Source organism: Opisthorchis viverrini (genome assembly GCF_000715545.1).
Source record: "Opisthorchis viverrini unplaced genomic scaffold opera_v5_84, whole genome shotgun sequence".
NCBI lineage: Eukaryota > Metazoa > Platyhelminthes > Trematoda > Opisthorchiida > Opisthorchiidae > Opisthorchis > Opisthorchis viverrini.
In genome coordinates, this window is record NW_008751741.1 from 264,512 (window position 1) to 288,651 (window position 24,140).

Sequence of the window (24,140 nt, forward strand, 5' to 3'; positions counted from 1 at the left end):
TTCTCACATGACTTCTATCTTTTTACCACGAGTTTCAGGTATTTTTGAACTCACGTTTTATTAGGGTATGAAAAGAGTGAGGCATCGGCATTTGTTTGGCAAAACAGCTTGAGCTTTTCTGTGCGATTTCTCCTACTGCCATTTTATTTTGAATTATAAATTGGCGTAAACTTAAACCATTCCACTTTTTAAATGTGACTCCGACTGCTTGGAAAATAACAGCCATATAACCATGCTTTATTAGATTCTTTAGCGCGGGCTTGAAAGCAAGGTTTGTGCAAACAGTCATGAGAATTGCGTTCATACCATCAAAGAATAAGACGGTTTCCTTCAGCGTTATTATCCCAACTTCTTACAAACTTGATATATTGTGTAAGTGGAACACGGCATGGCAGTGCAGTAGAGCACACAAAACCCATCGGTATTACCATATTTCTTTCGCCGGAACTCAGGATTTTGCGACTGGATGACACAGTCTTGCACCCAGTGCCGAATAGGTTGAAATATTTTTATTCACCCTTTCAGAATTAAGCCTTGAAAAATGTTGCCATCAACGGTGACACATCAACACTGAAATTAGGGCCTACCTTTTTTACCTCTAATGTGCACATGAGTCCATTGGACTTCCTTGTCAGGTACAAACGAAGATGCAGCTTCTAGAGTCCCTTAAAAGTGGAAAGCCGCTTTTGGTTGCCGATGTTGTTATGGATGATGATGACGACGCGATGGTTGCAAAAGTGGGTGCATTGAATAACTCAGGTATACGTCTGCATTCATGCATTTACAGACTTCTAAATGTATATGTTTTCTATTAATTATTGGTTAGTTCTCACCCAACAGTGCCGGTAAACACAAATGCTCTTGGGACATACCTAGTGAAATCTCGATGGAATGTTTGGCTTTTTAAATGACCTATTATATTTTCTATCCAACCAACATGCAGAAATAGCTCAGAGGGATAAATAATCACTTGAGGACCTGGCGGTCAATAAATAAATCAGAGGCCATGGATTAGAGTTCGACAACTGACAGCTGCATTTGCGTACGCAATATGCTTATTCAAGATTCCTATTAAGAATCTGTGAAAAGTTTGCTCTTTCAGTTCTAGTCAGCGTAAATTCAGTACCCAAACGGTATCAACGACTGGTCTTTTCTGTGAATCACTAGATTTTTCATTAGTAACGACGAAACATTCAGGCAATCTATTGATTAGGAGGGTAGATGTCTTTGTATGGAATCAAGCCCTATGCATTCCACTCTGTATCCAAACTTCATCATCTGCATTCGCTTGCTATGTGTGCTCGTTCTTCACACTGAAAGTCTTCGAAACATCGTATTCGAAAGTTAGACTTTAAACAGTGTAAAACGGAGTGAGTTCAAGTCATTTGGCCGACGGTTGAAATCACTCAGAGACATCCATCTGCTGGCATGCATGCTGTCCTAGACATTTGAGGTGCATCTCGCCTTTAACGGGAGAGCTTGTGCAGGTCAGGTGAATTGGTCAGAAAATTGCTGAACGCTTGAGGAAAGAGACAGTGTGGTGGACGTTCGAGCAAAACATGAAGGCTGAAATTAACTGGACGGCGGTAGGTACTCCACAAACTGTGGTGACATTTTAGGTCGAGAATGACACCGGGAACACCGAGTGTTTCTATAGTTCGGGGATCTTATGGTGCCTGACATAACTAAAGAATGTGTACAAAAAACTAACCGGGACAGATCAAATAAGATTAATATATGAAAAACAGCTAAAGAACGGGGGACCAGTATTGTTGTATTCAAAATATATATTGGGAAAACGTTTGTATAAGTGGGGTATGACGGAGCAATATGCAACCGATGAATGCTTTTGCAACACAAAGAAACAATCCTACTTCATTTGGTGAGTGCCTCTTAATGATGGATCTAACCACCTACAAAATTTCCGCATTAGAAAAATATTTCAGTCATCCTGTTAAGTGACTGGTGAGCATTTTTTTAACTTTCACGTATTGTATGATGAAACCCTCAAAAAGGTCGACGCAACAGTCTTTCAAAGTTTACCCCCAAAGATAAAATAAAACAGCATGTGAACACACTGAGTTGTATATTCATGCATCATAATAGGTTGCAAATGATTCTGAACCACACAGTTCCCTCTTTTTTTCGTATCTAGGCGCCTGGAATTCCGACGCTGGGTAGAGGTAGTCGGTTCCATAGACCTCTATTGTATTTGTTCTCTTTTATTCCACGTGGACGGTTTGAATCTTCGGTACAGTCGTACGTGTCATCACAGTTGCTGTCTTCATGGTACACCAAAGGTCGGCTTCCATAGCCGTAGGCATCACATACATCAGGGCGTTGAGCACTAATCAACAACAAGGCTAGATAGATCCATCTGTGCATGATTTCGACAGGTAGTAAGGGATATTTAAGAACCCGATTCATCCCAAAAAGCCTTATATATATGAAACCGCCAACCTAAAGCTTTTTGCGCTCACGGGTGCTTCCGCAATGTTTCAAATCAATACGGATTGATAAACTCCACACGTTTCACCCAGGCATACTCGGTGCGAATCTGTTAGTTGCACTATCGATCAGGTTGTGTTAATTTCGCGTCAAACCAAGGGTGCATTATTGACTGCTTCCTAGTTATTCTGTATAGTATAAAAATAAATTATTGGTTGGAAGGAGACCTATCAGGAGACAGATGCACTCCATGAAGCAGATTGTCGGTAATTCAACCGAATTGGAGGCAAATATTGTCGACGAGTTTGAAATCGAAACTTGACCGCATTGTAAATGTGATGAACCTGAAAGTTGAAACAAAATGAATTATGCTTTTTCGTTCCTTTACTTACAAACATTATGATGAAAATCTGTAATGCTATGGAAAGTTTTCAATTATAAATATGGTTCGGCCTTCCTAGCTGCCCAGATTCATTCGAAACAATAAACCTTGGTATGGGAGAGCTTTTCTTGTGCGGTTGTCAAAGCCACTATGCAAAATCATTGACACCCGTGTGTGGGCAGTCCTCCTCACTGCGTTCTCCCCTTGATAAGATGTTTGTTCGCCATGTAAGGCTACTGTTACTCTTGCGTTATTTTCATCATGGTGTATAAATACTTTTCTCCGGGATCAGTAGTAACAAGGTAGTATTTTCCATGAGAAAACATGTTATATAGTCTACACGACGGCGGAATCTCAGAAGAGTGCACAGAAATCCCTCACCGTTTTCGTACACTATACTTGCAGTGGAAATGTGAATCTAATGCGTTAGCTACATAATCGCGGATTGTTCTCGATTAATTGCCTACAGCTCAGTTATTTTAAATGTATTGCAAAATCGTTGTTAGTGCATTGTCCTATGATCATCATCATCGTTCTGATGGCAAGATTGGTGCTTCACCTCCTTGCAACCACACCAGTATTTTTCAAGGACCGACTGGTCAGTAGCACGACGCCCAAGACTAGGCGATTGTCCGGATCTTCAAGTAGAAGTTTTCTGTGTCCTCTACTAGACTTCCTCGTCCAACATAGATATAGGACTTGATTGCGGCAATTTTACGGAGCACTGCATTCAAGGGCAAGCCAGGACTGTAAAGTTGCGCTAACGAATGTGATGCAACTTATTGATTTTTGGATAAAGAGATTCAATGTGTTTCTTTTATTTGCCCATTTGGCCAGTTTAGTACAGTAAATAAAGCCGTTGATTGCTATTAACACAGCCACAAGGATTCCTAAAGGTTTTGAACTAGTTATTTCCTTTGTAAACTAACCGGTGGTCATTAATTTGTCGGAATATAGTTAGCTCAGGAGTGTTTACTGCCATCCGATCAACCAACAGTAACCGGTGGTTAGCACGAACTAGTAGAATGAACTTAGTAGCGCATCTCCTGAATCATGATAAATCAGAAAGCAGTAAGGCGATAATTCGCGTCGCATTGAATTAACTCTTCATTCTGCACCGTAAAGGCAAAATTCAAAACAAGGATCGTGTACTTCGCCTTGGTGTTCTGCGCATGAAACGATGCAGGCTTTCTGAACATCAACTGAATTAATATTTACAAAGTAAGTGACATTGATTTAGCTTTTTTTACCTGGACGATATCTTCCAGAAAGAAGGGCGATTTTTTGAACTCGGGGCGCGGTGACTCCCTGTGGGAAGAGGAAGCTCGGCCACTAACCTGCACATGAAGAAGCAGCAAGGTTTGGGGCGTTTCTTGCGCCATGACAAAAAAAAACTTTATTTGGGGCATCGTCCTGTGAGTCAAGCCGGTCTACGCTAAAAGCTGGGAATCAGGGCACAGCCCTCATCCAGATTTTAAATCATCAATAGTGCACAACTCATGAAATTCCACGGAGATTTGAACCCAAGACCTTTCGGCAAGTAGTTTGAATGTTTAACTGTTCGGTGACCAGTGGATTTTGTTCTGCTCTCACTTAGACGGTATACAGCGAAACTCATACTTCAATTACTAAATCCGTATCACGTGGTTGCGTGTTGGATGGCTTCTTGAATGGTGACTCATCATGCATGAGTTTCACTCGTTGTCTGAAGTTACAACGATTAGTTTAATTTACAGAACGAAACCTTAGTTAAAAACTCCTAAATCTCCCCACACACACATTGCTCTTTCTGAAACGACTGACACCGTGTGAGATGAACACGGCTACTCAGCCCCATGATGCCGTTGCGCTGAGAAGTGCTTCATGGATATTCCCTTTTGTCCCACAACGGATAAGTTCGGCAGCCCTCGATTGGGATAGTTGCCTTCAATCAAAACAGATATGCAGCGCGAGGGTCTTCTTTCTGTACGCCTTGCCCGACAGCAAGGAACGTGCTTTCCTACATAGGCAATGAGACTTATGAGATTCTTGAAGACACACTACATTATGCTTCACACCACACTATGCTTCGTTCACAGAAATTGTGCAATACGTATGCACCAGAGAACAGTAAAAATGAAACCCATTTCAGATTTCTGGTGGATCAAAAAATTATGTGCACTTCACTTCAAAATCATTCATTTTTTACTTTTACGTAACAGGTGTAAAAAAATAAAATATTATGTTCCTAGTCCTGGTGAGCCGTTGAGCTCCTATGCTACGTCGTGGTGTTCACATTTATCTTACATATCCCGGAAAATTCTGTAAGCAATTCTGATACAAACAAAATTTCAATGAGAGCTTAAGGGAACTTCCATATGAAACTTTCTCTAGGAAAAAGACCTGGTAGTAAAACCCTATATAAAGAAACTTCCACGGTTTCCTGAAATACGATTAAACAATTTAGTCACATGAATCATAATTTTGACTGGAACAGTACGACTGCACTGCACCAACCATTATTTTTAACGTTGAAAAGCTATTCTTTGAACCGACAGCCCAGAATGTCATTTGGTTTGCATATTTCACATAATTGCATTTTTCTCCTGGCCACTCCCTACAAAATACCAACCAAGTCTCCAGAGTGTGGCACTAAAAATTCTGATATGTGATATTTTAGGAGTGGCCAATCCCACCCCGAAGACTCGAAAAGTACAAGTCTAAAGAGCTGTTCCTAATGTGCATTTACTCAAGGATTCCTAGAATTTGGAAGTATCAAACAGCGCACCCCATTTATATGCCCCTACCATCTCTCAGTTCATCTGATTGTCCTGGATCATCAGTAGATACTCATACACCGTCCTTGCCGGTACACAGAGTTAAACAATGTGCATCACCTTCCAAATAATCTTTAAATGTATCTATAAATCTTGGCAACCAGATCATATAAACCAGCAGTCCTCTTAGAACCTATTGTTACTTTTCTACTCCCTTTCACACAAGACCGCCTGTCTAAAGATCTCTTCGAATGTGACTTCTAAATACTTGAAGCCTCCTTCCCACACCTTTAAACAAGCTTCTGAGTAAGCGGTTTAACAAAATAAACCAAAATTATGCTAAAATGATATCGTTTCGTCAACTTGCATTAAACCGTATCGTTGTGAATCTGGGATTTCGTGAGACACAAAATGTCATCCTCCACTTAGCTGTTACGGACAACAACTCGATACAACTCACAACATATTCCAAAAAACGTCACACGAAAGCCACAAACGTCTTTTTTGTGTTTTGTAGGAGATTGTAACAGTTTTTATCCAGGGTAGCTTTTCCTCTGGCCGTATTTTGCTCTCAGCTGACCGAGGCTGAGTACCATGTTTTACTTATTTTTGCCAGTAGAACGGTCAGCTTGTAAAAAACTGTGCAATAATCGTTAGAGAACACTACCTATCCAGAAACTAGCAATAAGGCAATCTAGAACCAACCATCACTACTAAATCATATATGCCACTGACTGACTGACAAGTAAGTTTAGTCGACTTATCTTTGTAATAAATATAATAGAAATTACTAGTCGCTAGAAATTCATTGCAGTCATGAGGTGTTCTGCAAAACTCTTTTTGACGTTCTATCCAACATTGCGAGTTGTGTTCCATCTCTCTTAACTTCCTGCAACGTCAACGACAGTATTTTGGTACCTTATGTCTTATTATCAAGAAATTGGTATGAAGTTCTACCAACGATCACCACGTAGCTTTCGTTTTGCTGTCGACACTAAAAACCAATGAACAAAAACTAGATTTAGGACTGATCCATTCCTAGTTTGTCATTTACGAGTATCTTACAGACTGAGACGGAAAAGCATTCATGATCGTTTTCGTACACGGAAACAAAGCACCAGTGTTCATCAGTCATGTTATGCTGTTCATGATGATGACGATTGCGCACTCGTGGAAAAGCACGCCGCTGTGGAAATTAATGGTGTGGGAGCCGTGCGAAAGCTTTGTGCGGGGTTTGCAGTAAGCAAGAATTTGATACCAGTTGATTTCACATTTTACTCAGGCTGTCGAGGCGCAAGCAACTGGCAGGGACTTCTATAATTAACATTTAGTACAAAATTTTGCTGGCTGCAACAAAATGATTGTAAGCATTGCTTTCTCGGTCAGCTAGAGAGATATACGGAACCTCGGGCGGAAGCACAAAATGCGTTTGAAAGATATAACGTAACGATTCAGTGCAACTTCATAAATTGAAACTTATTCAAGCCCTCTAGACAAGTTATTGGGTTTGCTTCGAGCAGCTTACAGTATAAAAAAGACGAATAGCCATACGTGTGCGTTTTAGTTTAGTGGTTCCCTTCAGTTCACGCTATTTGATGTACCCAAATACAAGCTTCTTCTAAACACATTACTACTTGCTGCTTTGTCCCACAGCCTCGCGGTATGAAATCCTTGGTGACGTTTCCGGTGCTAGAACTAGTAATTTCGCATGAATGTAATGAACGTCCAATGATTACGTTTCGTATTTTAGCACCACCACCCTTTTAGTGAGTCATGCGTTCATTCCGGCCAGATTCTAGTCTTACTTAAGTTATCCAGTGCTATTATAAACAGCCTTTTATAAAACTATTTTTTATCATAGTTCTATTATCATCTGCACTTCAACTTGTTTAATATTTATGGGTCGCAAGTAAACAAACTATCTGATGAAGAGCAGAGACATAAGGTGTCATCCTTAGGCCTACTATTCGTCACATTATCAGCTAGGCAGGTGCCACATACAGGCTTTACCTGCTGTACCTCTTATTCACAGATGCGAGTATAATATCAGGAACCTCACTTTTGAAAACCCAAAATTATTCTGTTCCCTGTTGCCCTCTTATTATTTATTTCACATGATGTTTGCCTTGTGAAGACCATCCAAGGAAAGAATCACAGTCATTGAATAACACCTGGCGTTTATAGACTATCTTAACTCTACCTGACATCAAATTTTCAGAAACTGCCCCCCATATTCACATTGTGTTTCAGACCAAGTATCACAAAGATACATGCAGAATATTTCTTGAGGGTAACGTTTTACGCCTGGAGCCGAAAAGTTAGTCAGTTTCAAACTTCCAGGTATCTCTTTGAGTTTCATCCATGCAACACGCTTGTCGTCTTCCTAGCAGAACACGAGAAATATTTCTTCTTCAGCCTGTTTCGCTTTTCGGAGGTTCAAACAAGGAGTCCCTTCATTAAACCTTCAAAAAGACCCCTGATAAATGAAGCTCCAGCAATATTTATGCAGGTGAAATTTCGGCTGGGCCCTTATGAGAGTCAAAATAGTTGCAAACCCACATAACCATTATTGTACTGTACAGACTGAACTTCGCGATGCCGATGCGAAATGTTTCGGTTAAAAATTCTTTGAATCATGAGAAAAGTGACTATTTGGAGACTTACAGATAACTTTTAGTACATAAACACCCTTTTTATGCTTGTCTATGAGAACTACTACAACATTATTACCCGTGCTTCAAGGCATACAGTGTGTTATCTATGGATAATGGATACTCTTTGCGGACGCACTATTTGCCACAGATATATGAACAGGTAACAGACACAAGAAATATAACCGTATTGTGATAAAGCTAGTAAAGTGATCTGCTAAACATGGTCTGTTGTACTCGGCGACACACGTCTTTCCGAAACATCACGTGAAATGACGAGAGTAATTCTAGCTTTCGGTATCTATCCACCAACTTCGTCCACCATAGCCGTTATCAGAGCTGATATAGGCTCTGAAATAGCCCTGACACCCAAATTACAATACATCTAGTATCCACTATGGGTTGCCAGTAAGTTGTTCATGATCTTTGGTTTGGAAGCACTAATTTACAATGGGGATGCAAAACATATTCCGAAAGACACATGGTCCTCTCTATACCCCGTGAAAAATGCTCTTTTTCATGGTCCTTAAGGATTGTAATATGTTGTCGGTGAACACACTATGACCGATGTTTTTGCTTGCTACGACTTAAGCTTACTAGGTTAAAAAAAGTCTGGGCACTTTTTCTGCGCACGTGAGGTGGTCGGAAAAATCCAATTAACAAAATCAAACTCACCAGACGTAACACACGACTCATAAGGCTGCTGAAAACTCTTCGACAGTCAATGACTAATATCATCCTTTTTGGGGGCCTGTCAGTTAGATACAGTCTCAGAGTTTGCGTCAGGTTTATGTTGTACTTGGGCCCAAATGCACCCTCAGCACAGAGCAAATTAGCCTTCACCTATGTCGTTGATATAACGCATGACAGCCTGCAGATCTGGTCCACAAAACAACTTTCCAACAGCGTTCTGTTTGTTTTTCCTGGGTTTACCTTCCTCTGCTGCCACAGAAAAATAGGCAGTAGTCGATGGTAGAAGTCTGGTTGAAATAGTGGCAATCTTACAGTTCCTTGGTTGTCACTTTCAGTGTGGAGAAGCCGTAAAATTAGGCAGTATCACTGGGTGGTCGTGGTTGGCTGAAGTCTTTCGTCCCAAAAAAGCTGAGAAGTTAAACAAGCTTTGGTAAAAACGTCATCTTCATCTCACGAGGACCAACATACTGGTGTAGTCTAACATGTGGCATGCGCTTGCAGTTGGATGTTCTGCGCTAGCCATACATGGATCGGCAGATGGTTAAACGCCTAAATAAATTACAATGCGTGACAACATAAGTTAGAGACTAGTGACTGCTGCAATGACATGGGTGGCACCGTTTGTTGAAGATGAGTCAATCATTTTTCTTGGTAGCAGTTTCACTTATATGAGGCTTTTACGACTTGTTCCATGAACAAGCTTAAGAAAGATTTGCTTATAAGCCAAGTTTTTGATTCCGTTATTCTCTCGAGAAGTTGGAGCCACTAAATCTCTTAGTCAGAGTGAAACATCTATCATCTGACGTCGATAGTATAACTAGAGGTCCTGCATTCAAAATTTACCTGAATATGGTCATCGGCCTGTTTGCTGAGTTTGGCAATTTGACTGCAACCGTTTCATCACCTGTTGAGGTGAAGTCATCAGTGCGTTAATGGGGAGTGTAGTGGTGCGCAGAGATGGATTAGTGGTGGTGCGTTGAGTAGTGTGTGCTAATATACCTGCGACTAGCCGAGAACGACCTTTGATTGCGATTACTTGTTCGGTCGAACGGTTTCATTGGTTGCACTGTTATTCTATGTTCTCATTCGCCAAATATGAGTATGTCGCCGGAATCCAATGAACTCAATGAACTTGCTGGAAATTTATAGCTTTATTAGATTGTTTTGGTGTTTCTCACAAGCAGGATCTTGTACGTTTTAGCAACTCGCTTTCTTGGAAAAATGTGAAACTCAGCTTGAAATACTGTTTTCGCCTGGTTTTCCACCAGCAAGCTCATGAAAACGGAATGTTTAAATTTCCCGTGATCTGGGTCAGCACTTGTCCCGAAACAAGCGGAGGTAATGGTACATTTATGTCACTATAGCGGAAGGTAATGTTGGTGATTCGCATTTGGAGTTGAACGATAACTTAAAGATATGGTAAAGCAGATGTCTTGAAAGTTATTGCCGCACAATAATAGCAAATCCGATCAGCACTCCTAATTCCATTTATAGATATTTTGGAATAATAGGAAATCTGGGACACTAAGTCGGTCTACCTGAAGTTACAAAGAAAAGCTTGTCTGTGGGAGATGAGCTAGGTGAGCATTACGGGTTAACTATTTAAAGCCAATGCGTTTCACGCCATAGGATTGTCTACGCCACAAAACGTGATTAGAATGCAAAAAGTTAATGGCCTGACAACCGAGTATAAATCTGCTAACTTGCGAACCCAATAGGATTGACGACTGCCGCTCCCAGGATCTCTCCACAAAAACTGTTACCGATCACGTTAGACACTGATCAGTCACGCAGTCCGTGTTGCACCTATATCAAATCTTATATCTTATGTATCTTACATATCAACTCTTCACATCTTTCAAGAAACCTATTTCAATTGATAGCCTAACACCACACCAACACCGGTAAAATCATCCACCACAATGTTGCGCCTAGATAATTTGTTCGTTTGGTTCCACCTCGAATTTAAATTCCTGAATCCGCAAATTGTACAAGACACTCATTCTTTTCAAACAGAAAGAGCTCTAACCGATATGCGTGGGCTATATTGACGCTATTAAGTTTTTAGGTGATTAACATCAGACAAATACGCCAAGGCATGGATAAATTTTTCCACTTTGATATGATAACGCGTGATGACACCCTTAGGGTTCAGTTAATCATCTTATCGTTGTGTATGAATTAGTATCTGGAAAAAATGGCACGAAAGTATGTCTTGATTTGTTTACTACAACCCGCCAATTTTTACCACGTGTTGGCCAAAACATTGGAACGGAAATAAGCCTAAGCTAATTACCAACCTGTGAGCTCTGAAGAAATTCATCCTTCCTCCCTCCAGTTGCTTCCTAAGTTTCCTAACGCAGTGGTTGCGCTGTACCTAGACTTATTGGCCATCATATTGCTAAAGCATTTAATAAATTTCAAGATGACTTATTTTCAAGAAACTGCAAGGACATTGGGTCACGTCTAATGCTTTTCACTAGTTATAGAACCACTCGGCTTACCAGTGCTCTTGTACTGAAGCCAGAGAACTGCTACCAAAACCTGTTACCGTGACAAACCGTATGCCCCGGATCCAGCAGTTGCAGGTCATCTATTCGGGGACGTCAGTCGCCCTCATTAATGAAGGATATTCAAAGTTGTTCATCGGAAGGTGTATGTTGAGAGCTTAGTTGTTTTAAAAAACGCAAAATGGGGTTCGATGCTTTATTGAATCAGTCATAACAGTGTAGACTAACGATCACTTCCAACAGCATTCATTATCTGTTACGAGGAGTTTTCAGGTATGTTTGAAAATATGTTAACCTATGGGTTCTTGAAATATATATGAATATGGAATATATACGTACTCATATATACAGGCAAACACTGGGAAAGTTTGTTGTGACACAAGAAATGCTTTGAGACATAAGAAGGCTGTTCTACTACTTAATTCAACCTCGCTTCTGAATTTAATTGCCCGGGTCCGTCCTTTTTAAGGCATTTTTCGTCGGCCACATTTTATCTACCTAAGCTTTAGGAAAACACTGAATAAAGATATCTACCTGGGAAAGTCATAGAATGTTCTCTAACTGCAAGATTTCCCGTGTCATATGTTGCTACGGCTTTGAAAATATTTTCCTTGGGTTATGGGAGACTCACATGGATGGGGTTGGCATGCTGGGGATCCCAGTTGGTTACTAAGGCTTAAAAAAAGGGCTAGTTACCAGATGGAGCAATATCTTACGTTTAGATGCAAAGAGTAATTGACTCTTACCTCTGTTGTGTCATCTGTATACGCAGAAAACGATAAAATGGTCTATGTGGTGCGGCTGCTGATCCCTAACTACGAACATTAGGATGCCTGTTGTGGTCTGTGTGAGTGCAGCAATATTCCAGCACGCAGCTTGATGGATTGAATCGGGTAAGCATTCTGCTAACGGGATTATCGCTTGTGTCCTTAGTTCTGCCCTTGGTTACACCCCTAAGGTCTAGTTTGCTTTAATCCTAAGAATGTTACTCCATCCTCAAAGACTTCAAATTACGATAGCTAGTTTAGCTCATTTTTAATGTGTGCTTAGTTCTGCCCTTGGTTACACCCCTAAGGTCTAGTTTGCTTTAATCCTAAGAATGTTACTCCATCCTCAAAGACTTCAAATTACGATAGCTAGTTTAGCTCATTTCTTAATGTGTGCACTCCCTTGTGTATACATAAAGGAGAGCTAGATTCAGAAGGTTGAAAGGGAATGGGATTAATGGCTGTTTGAAGCAGTTCGGATCACGTTGTAGTTGTGAAAAGACACAAACTCTTCAGGAATAAAATATATATTTCACTTCGCAACATATCAAAGCGCGCAGCCTCAACTGAGCTCTTCAGTCCTATTGAATAAGCAGATCTCTAAATTCCATCGCTCTCAACCCTCGAGGATAAATCCTGACGGAACACACAAGACAGTTTAATACACAGTCAGAGCGATGCCTAAAACCGTACTCTAGCCATTAAATAGCGAACATGGGTGCTACCTCTTTTGATAAACATCGCAATGATCGGAAAATGGTTCCAAGAGACTTCACAAATTGTCCTTAAGAAGTAACTATGGACTGCATACGACGATGGACAAGGCCGATAGTCACGGGGCAATAAAGCATCAATATTGTATTAATAGTGTGCAAATAAATGAATAACAAGTTTCGAATTCAAGGAGAATGACCTCAAAGTCATATAAAACAAGTGAGTTGGATGGAATGTGGGCAACACTTTTCCTCATGCCTTCTGACTACCAATGTACGAGGGTTGATAGATATGGCCTAGGGTTGATGGAATGCTTGTGAAAGCGGGTGGGGGCATCGCACCAAGAACATATTGTTTCCTGTAGATAACAGGTCCCTCATCGGTCCTTGCTAGGCAGAAAATGGTTAGTGAAAATATAAACAGTGGCATTGCAATAATAGCCACGAGAATCCCTGCAATCCAAACGTCCTCGCGCGCTCTGGCTATTCCCAGTGAGATCATGAAGCAGCTCAATACAACCAAGATCATACCGAATGCCAACATAGGCATATATAATTTAGTTCTTTTATGCAAGTCCAAATCACACATCCTGAGTTTTCAATCACCGCACTGTTTACTTTCAGCCGAATAATTGGCTAATGGCATAAACAAACAAGCTCAATAAGCATGCACGTGAGCATGGGTTGTTCAGTGAACTTAGAAACCATCTGTGGAACAAAGGCTTAAAGCCCCTTTTAATCGTTCTCCTGCTCTCGTCACGTGTTCTTGGTGGGAAGATAAACAGGAGCGTTAATGGAACAGGCGTCAACTGGTGGTCAACATACAAAAATCGGAAAATCGGATCAAAGGTAGAAGTGCGTCATTTAATAGGGGAACAAAAACCAAGATGTGTTCTACTCCAAGCCCATTAAGAAAAGCTGCTTGTTATTCTTGATTCACCCCATGTAACTATCTACAGGGATTCGCGTTGTCAAGGGCAAAATTGAGTAGCGCTTACTCGAATTCAGCCACAGACAAACTCTTAGCTAGGTGTGCATCGCACAGTAAGACAAAACTTGCCCACCCGAGTTGACAGGCTGGGGAAAATGAATAGGAAAATAGGGAATAATAAGTGTAGGAAACCGTGGTATGTTGTACTTAATCCCGAGTGAGGTTTCCCAAGTTGCAACAGAGTTCCTCTTCTCATGTTCACTGGAGTGCAAAGTGACAGTGCCGCATTCTGGTCGCACCGGACATGGATTCATGAAAGCCCAATGAAAGCTCACTTTTGTCCCAATCGAACTAATGGGTAGTTCGTATTTATTATACGCTACGATTTCTGAGCCTATTCTCGGCACCGGCACCGTCAGCGCTGAAAATTTCGCATCTCGACTACGGGATCTGGACTTAGTTGGAAGTCTAGGTGGCTGTCGGTATCTCGCGAATTCACGGATTGATACACAGGATCAACGCTGTCTCCCAAGTTTACTGGGTTGGTTTTGTCTTCTCGTTTTATCCCGAGTGAGGTCTCCCAAGTTACAACAGAGTTCCTCTTCTCATGTTCACTGGAGTGCAAAGTGACAGTGCCGCATTCTGGTCGCACCGGACATGGATTCATGAAGGCCCAATGAAAGCTCACTTTTGTCCCAATCGAACTAATGGGTAGTTCGTATTTATTATACGCTACGATTTCTGAGCCTATTCTCGGCACCGGCACCGTCAGCGCTGAAAATTTCGCATCTCGACTACGGGATCTGGACTTAGTTGGAAGTCTAGGTGGCTGTCGGTATCTCGCGAATTCACGGATTGATACACAGGATCAACGCTGTCTCCCAAGTTTACTGGGTTGGTTTTGTTCTTCTCGTTTTAGCAACTGCCCTCCGCCCAAAATGCTCAGGCAAAAAGTTTATGTCATTGCTCTTTAAGTTCTCAGCGCAGAGTACTAAGCTCGTCAGGAGGATTCATTTCAAACGCCTCCTACCGTACTTCGAACTGGGTACTAGTTGGAGCGTGGGCAATCGTCAGAGGAAGGTTATTCCACGCAAAACTACCTGAAATGATGAAAGGTTTTGCCCAATAAAAGTGTGCGCACTGAGATTGAAAGCGTGTAAAATCCCTCTAGCCAATCGCTTAAACGGAGCTTGAGTCGCAATTAGGCCTTCTCGGAGGTGGCGATACTCTATGAGAAAGAGGTCAAGCACCTCAAGATGCGTTTCATAGTCTACGAATTTAGGGCCACCAACTATTTCCGTACCAACTCCTTGGACGCTCAGCGAGGTTTACGCCGTTATTGCGTCCTGAGTAGACTACTTGGTCCTCATATTCAAGAGGCGGCCTTTATGTAGACCCCATATTGCGTCTGATTGTGCATGCCGATGAACACAAAGATAACTAGCCTCACGCCTCACATTACCAGCATCAATATCGCCATGCAGTCTTAGATTAGTGGCCATGGTCCCTGTGCGCCAGTTGAATGCGCAGCTGAATGCATTTAACTTGCGGTTGTGGAAACCTAAAGACGCCATCTTTTAGAATTAGCCACAGACCGCTTTGTAAATCGACTACGCAGTTTCCGGAGGTGCGTTTTTTAAGTATGTTACCCTGAGTTTCGTGGACATTTTAAAATTGACTTAAATGGCGCAGAGAAACTTGAACCTCCTTCAGCATACCATCTTAGGTATGGGTGGCGTGCACGAGGCCTGCCCGTCAATTTTGTGTAAACAACTTAATAAGCTAAGTAACTGGACATCGGCTGTTGTGCGCTCACACCGATATGGGGCTCCAGGTCTCTCATAGATTCCTTGGGTGTGTGCATTCTCGAACGTATTTTGGATTATCCCCATGGTTGTTAATGAAGATGGTTGTCTCATATTTTATTATGCCGTCAAAGTTACTGCTGTGTGCTCTTAACGCAGCTTGCTGCATCTGACGTAGCCTTGTGGGGTTTCACACGGCGTAGGTCATCCCTTGGTTTCCAGTGGCCAAATTCAGCCAAATCCGTTTTCCCAACTTGCGTCCAGACTGCTCGCTGACGGCTCTCTGTTTGCAATATCGTGGATATGATTTTTCCCATTCAAACCTGATGAGCGAGTGCACATTTAGACCACGGCCGAATAGCCCGTTTCCCCCGAACTTTTGTCATGCACCATGATCTCACCAGGCGCACCCGATTTGGTTGACAAATTTCTCGGTCTCCAAAAATATCACTCTCTATCCCAGCACCAAGCACTTCTTCAGGATGCTCTTTTAACAGCCTACCGCCAAGCGCAATTAGGATCACTAGGTATTATTCGCAGCCTTATGAATAGTTTCTTACCTTCAGGAAAACTGCCTAGGTCTCCATTAGACCTAATAGTCTACCTCAACCCTTCAACAAAATTGGGTATTGTACGGTTCGATTTAGCTGGTGCCTAAACTACCTCGCGCAAAATTAAATGGACTCGAATATGCGACCTCTACTCAAATCTAATGGCCGTCACTCCAATCAACGTTGCCCCGCACGTGTGTGATGCACCGACCTGGGCACTTCTGGCAGGTAATGCACCAAATCCACCAGACATGTACTTCTCCAATTTTTGTCGATAACGATACCTCCACCCAAGAATATTCGAGCTTTGTTTGGGTTATCACATTCTGGTTGATGGTACCAGTGTAGTGATCTGGCTGCCCAATAAGTTAGTTTACCAAGACTGTGTGGCAAAGAAATGAAAATAGTAATCCTAGGTTGGGTATATAATAATAAAGAGGTCAGATGGAACAAATTCACTAACAATTGTTCTCTAAAATTCGTCTTGGGCCCAGGTCAGCGAACAAACAATAATCCAATTATGGTGGTCCAGGGGTCTTCTGAACAGTTCCCACATATAATAGATTCCGAAGATGGTCTGAAATGTTTTGATATCAGAGTTAGCACATGAGACTCACGAATGACCGCCGCAAGCGCGAGAGAAATCAGAAGGGAGAGTGGAAGCACGTATTCTGTGAAATTGTACAAGTGCGCGTTTCGTAGTTTTTCGTATTCATACAAAAAACGATTGTGCAATTGATGGAATACGTAGTGCTATAATGGAAACAAAATAAAGGTACAAAACGCCACAACAGAAAATGAACTTTCGTCTAAGCTTCCTAAATCCGCATTATCTGTCTGAATTTTTCAGCTTGTGCTCAGCGCAAGGTTCTTTTGTACCAAGGAGGTTTCTGGTAACCTGTCAAAGCATCGTTAACTCGGACGAGTTTATTCGCTGTTGATCAGATGGCTATTAATATACAGGCCCGTTTTCAAGCTTGTGGAACAGATGGATGAAGCACTGGTCGCCCGGGTACCAGTCAGCGTAAAAATGCACTATGGGGACCTGAGACCGAGTTTCACGGTCCACTTAAGCAACCATGCCTCTTGCTGAAGTCCGGCAGAATAATTTCCTAGCATCGCTGATACCCTGGAATAGGGCTAAAAAGATTGGACTCGTACTTCAAACTCTATTGCCCGTCTCTTTTAGTCCAATGGAGACACGTCGGGGCTTTAGAAATTTCGATTCCACTGTGCTAATACTGTGCGCCCTGTCACTAAACAGACGTTTAGCTGCTCAAATTTCTCGCCAGTAGACTGCATGGTTCAAACATTCTGAAGCTTTCTCAGGCGCACAACACCAATGATTCACATTGAGTATGAGGCTGTCCTACGGCGCTTCTCGGCTTTCAGCATGCCTTGGCTTCGCTCATAAAATAATACCTCCAACCCGACACCTGCAAATACAGTATACACGAGTTACAAAGAAATATCCATCTTGACGCCGTACTTAGTAAGGCTGAATTGGTCGGTAACCGACTGCTGTCACTTCACTGACAGTCACTTCACCGCGTTTTTGAAATTACTGAGTTATGATTATTGTGTCTGGTGCGATGGGGATTTCGGGTTATTGTTCTTCCCATCTTCCATAACCTTCTCCCTTCTGTAACTCAGCCTGCTGGCGTTGGTTTACCTTGATCGTAGAGGAATAAGAACACCAAGGAGAATCATTAGGACGAACTGGCCGTTTTCTCATTATTTTTGTGCTGTATTCTCTTACCAAGAAAAAGTTCGTGCCCGGTTTGTTTGATGAAAATTGATGGAAAAAATTTATCGGGTGCTGCTGGATGTGATAAAGTTGAATGAACGCTCAACATCTCTGGAATGATTCCAGCTGGTGGGTGCCAGGCGGTGAGACCTGCAACACGGAAGTTCAAGTAAGCACTATTATGTTCAGAAGACATCGGTGGCATTACGTTGCCTGGTAGGCTCCAAACGTTTGATGCACGGCAAACACACTCATTGTGACAAGGGATGCATGAACTGGACCACACCGGCAAGTGGTGGTTCAATGCGAACAGTTAAAATCTGGAGAATTGGTGTCTACCACAAGTGCTGAGTGCCCCTTACAACGGAAGAATTCTCTCAGACATTCGCAATGATGAGGTTTTGTTAATGGAGCAGTTTTTGTTGATTCATGCTCACCGCTAGATCAAGCGAGTTGTTTCTCGTTATCTGACTTCCCCACGGGCACCTAAGATGCCACCGCTGTGGAGGGGCATCCCTCCTTCTTCTTCATTTCCATTAGGACTGCGGTTCCTGATTAAGGGCTCTCTAGATTAGGTAAATCTAAGAATGTGGACTTGCACGTGCAATTTGGACAGTTGACAGCATTTCGCTCCGAAACGGTTCAGAAGTTACTTTTCTCATTGTAGTTGTTTTGAGGTTTCGTAGAGGCGCATTGCCTGCATCACCAAACCCCGTGAGCTAAAAATTAAAAAAAAACTAGCGCTGTGTCCTCCGAATTCGATGTTTTGAGTGTTTCTGCTATCTTTCGTTCACATAATCTGCATTCTGTCTTATTTTGCTTTCAAAATAATCGGGGAGGGTGTGTTAACTTTTCTAGATTGTTACGCTTGGGCCCGTTATTGGCCACCGATGGAAAATGCGTTTGATATGGAACTCTCGTCTACTTCTTTTGAAAAGCAGAGCCGGATAATTGATGAAAGTTGTGATCCACCCGTTCGAATGAAGTGTCCTATGTTCATCACTAGAAGCAATAACTCCGTACTATCTCGCCTTATCGAAGCTGAAAGCATCGAGGAACAGGATACAAAGTTTGCACCGGCCTGCTTCTGATGGGTTAAGCGTCTATGTCTCGGTGACCACTGGAGTAAACTGATAGCGGTCTCTTGTTGGGCGATAATAACGTGTACCAGTTCTTCACATCCATTGCGAATTTTGTAGCGGAATTATGGACCCTTAAAGACCACGGTGATTGCCGAAAAATTGCAAACGACATACCCAGAGATCGTTTAGTAGTTGGTGTGAGAAACCCTTGTATACAACAGTTTTTGCTTACTGACGGTAACTTAACTCTGAAAATGTACTACGATACTGCGGTGGCACTGAAAGTGGCAGAAAATAACGCAACAGTGCTGCAGTCTGTGCAAGCTAACGTAACATCAAATGGAGTGGATTCGTCGTCTGAGGTGAACTGGATGCAGCAGTAATAAAACAGACCACAATTTAGGTATTATCGTCGTAAAGGCTGTCCGAAGGAACACCGGCACGCGCAAACCGTTTTTTATCGGTGCAAAAAACGCGGTTATCTCGCGAAAGTGTGCCGATCAGCTCCTGGGTTCAAAATTTTCCTGCTGTTAAGAATCAAGCTACAAGGTGAAAAATACCGGAATACATGCAATCGCTTCCATCAAACGTGGTCAGCCGCCGTATGGTGTAAATCTAATTTCCAGAGTGCATCAGTGGTTTTTGAGCTGGATACTGGTAACGCCATTAAGTTGTGCTGTGAAAATCATGCCAAGACAAGCTGGGAACTTCAGTAAGCCCCTGCCCGGCTTCGAATATATACAGGAGAACAGGTTAGGTCTATGTTGACAAAAATGTGAATGTTTATTATAAGTATGTGGCAGCGAAAAGGCCGTATTTATCGCTGAAGGAAACGGTCTAAACCTGTTGGGACCTGATTGGGAGTTGCGAGGAAGTGCTTTCAAAAGCAAGGACCCGAAAGTTTCCCGGGGAGAAGGTGAATATGTAGGTTTCGCCGAAAAACAACCGCGTTTACCAAAGGCTCGGCCACTGCCTTATTGGACGCGGTTAAAGGTCGAAGAAGACCTCAACCGGAATAATGCAAAGCACGGAGTTCTTGGATTGGCTCACACTGGTTGTGCGAATACTGAAACCGGACGGCCCAATGGGAACCTGAAGTGACTATGAAATCAAGACTATCGCCAGAGCACTCGCAGAGCGCTACCCGTTGCCTAAAATTGGAGATTTTTGCACGCGAATCTGTTGATGGAAATATTTCCCAAAACTAGATTTAGCTCATGCTTACGGGCAATTATATTTATGGAGGAAGGGAAACCCTCTACAACCGTCAGTGCCCACAGAGAACTGTTTATATTTCGTCGTCTTACTTCTGGAATCCACTTCACTCCATCCATAATTCAGTGCACCATAAAGAAAGTTATTGCGAAGATACCCAAGGTTTGTCTATCTTGATGATATCCTGATGACCCGGTGTACGTAGAGGATCACCTGCGATAGTTAAATCCGGTACTCGAGCGTTCGAAGTAGTGTAGACTACGAATGAAGAAAAAGGAGTCTTACATCCTGTCCACTAATTTGACTTCTACATCAATGCGGGAGGTCTCACTCTTGTAGCGGGGAAAATACGGCTAATATTAGAGGCATGAAACCAATGAATAAACGTGAGCTATGTGAGATTAGCTTCGCAAGCCTCTGAACACACACTGAACCACCTGCTACTCCGGGAAATTAGCTGGATCTGGAATCATGAGAAATAGCGGCCGTTTTAACGGACAAAACATGCCCCTACGAGTCCTCCGGTGCTTAGCAATTTCGAGTCAATACAGCCCGTTGTTCTTGCCTGTGATGCCTCACCCCATGGTGTAGGGGCACGTTTGCTCGCGGAAAGATTGATCACGAACACCTAGGCCAGTTGCTTACGCTCTACAATGTCTGCCGCCTGCCGAATCTCGACCGCAACCCCTCGCCCACTCAGGCCTGTAGTCGCAACTACGAGCAAAGTTTTCATCTGCCCTGTCTCTGGGACGAGCTCTTTCGTACCCGATGAATTGTAGCTCAAATTTGACTAGCCTGTTTTCTGTTAAAATTTCGGCTTGCCTTTTCCACGATTTCAAATCCGTGTACGGTGTTCGGTTTGCCCTATGTATTAGCACCATGTCCCCATTAACCTATCCTTGCACTTGAATTCCCTTCAAAAGTGTAACCAGTGAATCTGATTAGTTTAAGATTCAACCACATTTTTGAGACGAAACTGGTCGTTTACTCCCAATTCAAATTGTTTATCTCCATCTCCACTGTTGCTCCGGCCATTTGCACAGCTGCCCAAGGTCACCGATGGCCAGCAATGGTTCAGTTTTAGTTCATGACAGCTGGCTATGTCTCTGAACCAGTCAAACCTCCTGCCCGTTGTTCCCTACGAGTTGAAAAAGAAATCTATTATTATCATTATTTCATCGAAAATTTCCCACTGTTTATGATATTGTCCTCTTTTCGTGCAATCCGTACCCCCACGAATCCCTCAGCCACGCTTCATTTTGACTGCAAACGTATGATGATGCCAGACGGCATGCCATCCATAAGTTGGGAATAAACATTATCATTATTATGGTTAATGTCTACACTTCTAATCAATTTTGCATAGCATAGTGTGCCTGATACGGCTTTTCTGACAACGGCACAACTTTACTCATCGCGAATTTCAACCGTTCTTAAAACCAAACATGTTTTATCAGAACCAAACCATCCCGATTCCAATGGCATGGCTAAATACTCGGGGACAACCGTGAAGAATGGATGAATGAAACAAGTCCAGGTCCTCTAAAACGAGTTAATTTGGTTTTTACGACAGACTCAGCTGAATCTTTCGTTCAAGTAGGACATAGGGTTGATGGAAACTTGCGAACTGCGCCTACCTGATGAGCCCCAAAAAGGGCGAAACCATTTGTCGGTTGTCAAAGAGTTTCCAGCGCACTCTGAATCACTAAGTTTAGCAAGCTGCGATATGAAGCGGGTGGGGCAAATAGTGGATACCAGGAGATATCCGGCAGGCTGAAGTAACGACGCAAAAAATTTGAGCAAATTAGATTGGTTCAAATTGTCCAGGTGACCTCGTCTGTTCTGCTACTTCACCGGATCTATTGTTCTGGTCCGTCATTTTCCCCAATCTGCAGTTTCCTCATCACACGCAAGGCCGGATGTCTTCGTCCCTTGATTTGTTTTCCCGCCATCTTCCAATCCTAACGATCTGATATTGCCCCAGCTTGATAAGAGAATAACCCTTAGTTGCTATGTTTCTTTGCTCGAGGCAGGTAAGGGATGATCGTGTCGAAATGGGATGATGCCCGCCGTTTGCGACTCAGTAACTTATTCACACCTTCTTTGTGCTCGCAAAATCCACCTGTCATACTTTAGTTCTAGCTGTGACATTCCTGATGGGATTCCGCCCACCTGTTGGGAATAAACATTATTATTATGCACAGCGGCGAAGGAGAGGACTGGTGACGGGCGGATGGATGCGGCATACCAAAACAGTTCGGTCGGCTTGTTGCGCAGACGTCCAAACGTCCTCCAGAATCCTATCACTATAGAAGCTGCAATTAGAATTGAATAAGTTTTCAGTTTGAAATAGGCGACAAAACTTTGGTACCTGTAATTTATATTGTTGGGCCGTTGGACATTGTGCCACAGAACGAAATAACAGCGTCTGGAGTTTCAGCCGAGACCAACTTCTGGGGCACACATTGTAGAATAGGTGGTGCGCTATTGGCTCTGAGATTGTGTATTTTGGGCGGTGACGATCTGGCATCACAGAAAGCAGCACGTACTAGCGCGTCGCGCTTATTGGGGATCGCTAACGCCACCCATGAAGCAAGGCACCGAGAGCACCTAAGAATATGAAGTGGGAATACATTAAAACGTGTTTATGGGGTATGTGTTTCGAGTCACCGTGTGTTTCGCGAGTTCACACAAAGTCGGTTCTAGTCGTGTCAACCATCACTCAACCGATGTCCACGTTACTCACGAGTCCCCACCTTCTTATCTGCACCCACCATCGTCCAAGAGCTGGCTAATCCAAGCTCACCATTTTATGCAGTAATTTCGCCCCCTAACAGCTGCTCCTGAACCATACGTTTCACGTGTCCTGGGGTTATGCCCAATGATCCGCACCATCTGCTGGATTCCCAGCCAACCCTCCCCCGGGCAGCTGCACCTACCTGGACCCTCCACGAAAACTACCAGTGTAACGGTGATACTACTGATCGGGAGGCACGCGAATAGTATGTGTTGTCCGTAGAATTTCGCTTTGCGTCGACTGAAAAAGGGAATTCTGTTGCGGAATTCGTGGGGCCATTTTGTAACATTTGCTTGAATTTGACCGTCGAATGAGTGGAGGCAACGAATCTCTAGGAAGGCTCGTTCGGGAGAAGATCTGTGTCCAGATTTTGTAACTAAGTTGCAGGTTAGAGTTTTGCTTCCCTGTTCAATGGTCTGTAACCGGTCAGTTGGCATTTCTGAATAAATAACTCCGCAGCGAAGGCCTTCTTCCTTTCATTTGGTGCCGTGACCAGGATAAAGATGAAGATCCCATGGCCGCAACCCTTTGAGGATGGGGATGTTCGAACCTTCCTGGAGGACTTTTTTGGAAGTTGCGGAGGCTGCCGGGCTGGAGACCGATCGGGGTAAGTTGGCGGCGCTGAAGACCCTCCTGATGGGCCGGGCGAAGGCGACCCTGGGTGCGGTCAGAAGAGGCCCTCAGAAGATGGACTGGGCCGCCGCGAAGGAAGCCCTTGCAGTGGAGTTCGACACGCCGGCCGACCTCCAGGGGGCTATGAGGCGGTTCAAGACGGCCAGGATGGCACCCGAATCGGACCGACCGTGTTCTTCTCCGGCCTGCAGCAGTTGTTGGATCGCGCTTTGCCGATGCTCCACGGAGTGTCGCGACACCAGTTGGTGTCGGAACAGTTTGTCGAATGTGTTCAGCACGCGCTCGGTGCCCAGTTGCGGTTGGCACGAGCAACTGGCCAGTTGAATATGTAGGAGCGGTACGTCTTGCACGGGAGCTGCCCCAGGAACCACTGGCCACGTTGCAGTCGCAGGAGAACAGGGATGCTGCATCAGTGGAGGAACTGCAGACCAGGGTGGACTCACCAACCGAACAGCTGGC

The 24,140-nt window shown here is 43.2% G+C and overlaps 2 protein-coding genes across 2 annotated transcripts in view; one reads left to right on the forward strand and one right to left on the reverse strand.

The window, feature by feature from the left end:
• The window catches only part of T265_04858 (hypothetical protein), a gene marked incomplete at both ends in the record, with an annotated part of 120,513 nt that extends 101,468 nt beyond the window's left edge, over positions 1-19,045 (forward strand). Inside the window, 2 exons of the mRNA XM_009169712.1 lie at positions 636-737; positions 18,896-19,045. Of these exons, the coding sequence (XP_009167976.1) occupies positions 636-737; positions 18,896-19,045 (252 nt within the window). The remainder of the gene's footprint in view (positions 1-635; positions 738-18,895) is intronic.
• Positions 1-23,485, reverse strand: part of T265_04857 (hypothetical protein) — a gene marked incomplete at both ends in the record, with an annotated part of 99,732 nt that extends 76,247 nt beyond the window's left edge. The window contains 2 exons of the mRNA XM_009169711.1: positions 20,409-20,509; positions 23,191-23,485. Of these exons, the coding sequence (XP_009167975.1) occupies positions 20,409-20,509; positions 23,191-23,485 (396 nt within the window). The remainder of the gene's footprint in view (positions 1-20,408; positions 20,510-23,190) is intronic.
• Positions 23,486-24,140: the final 655 nt, after the last annotated feature.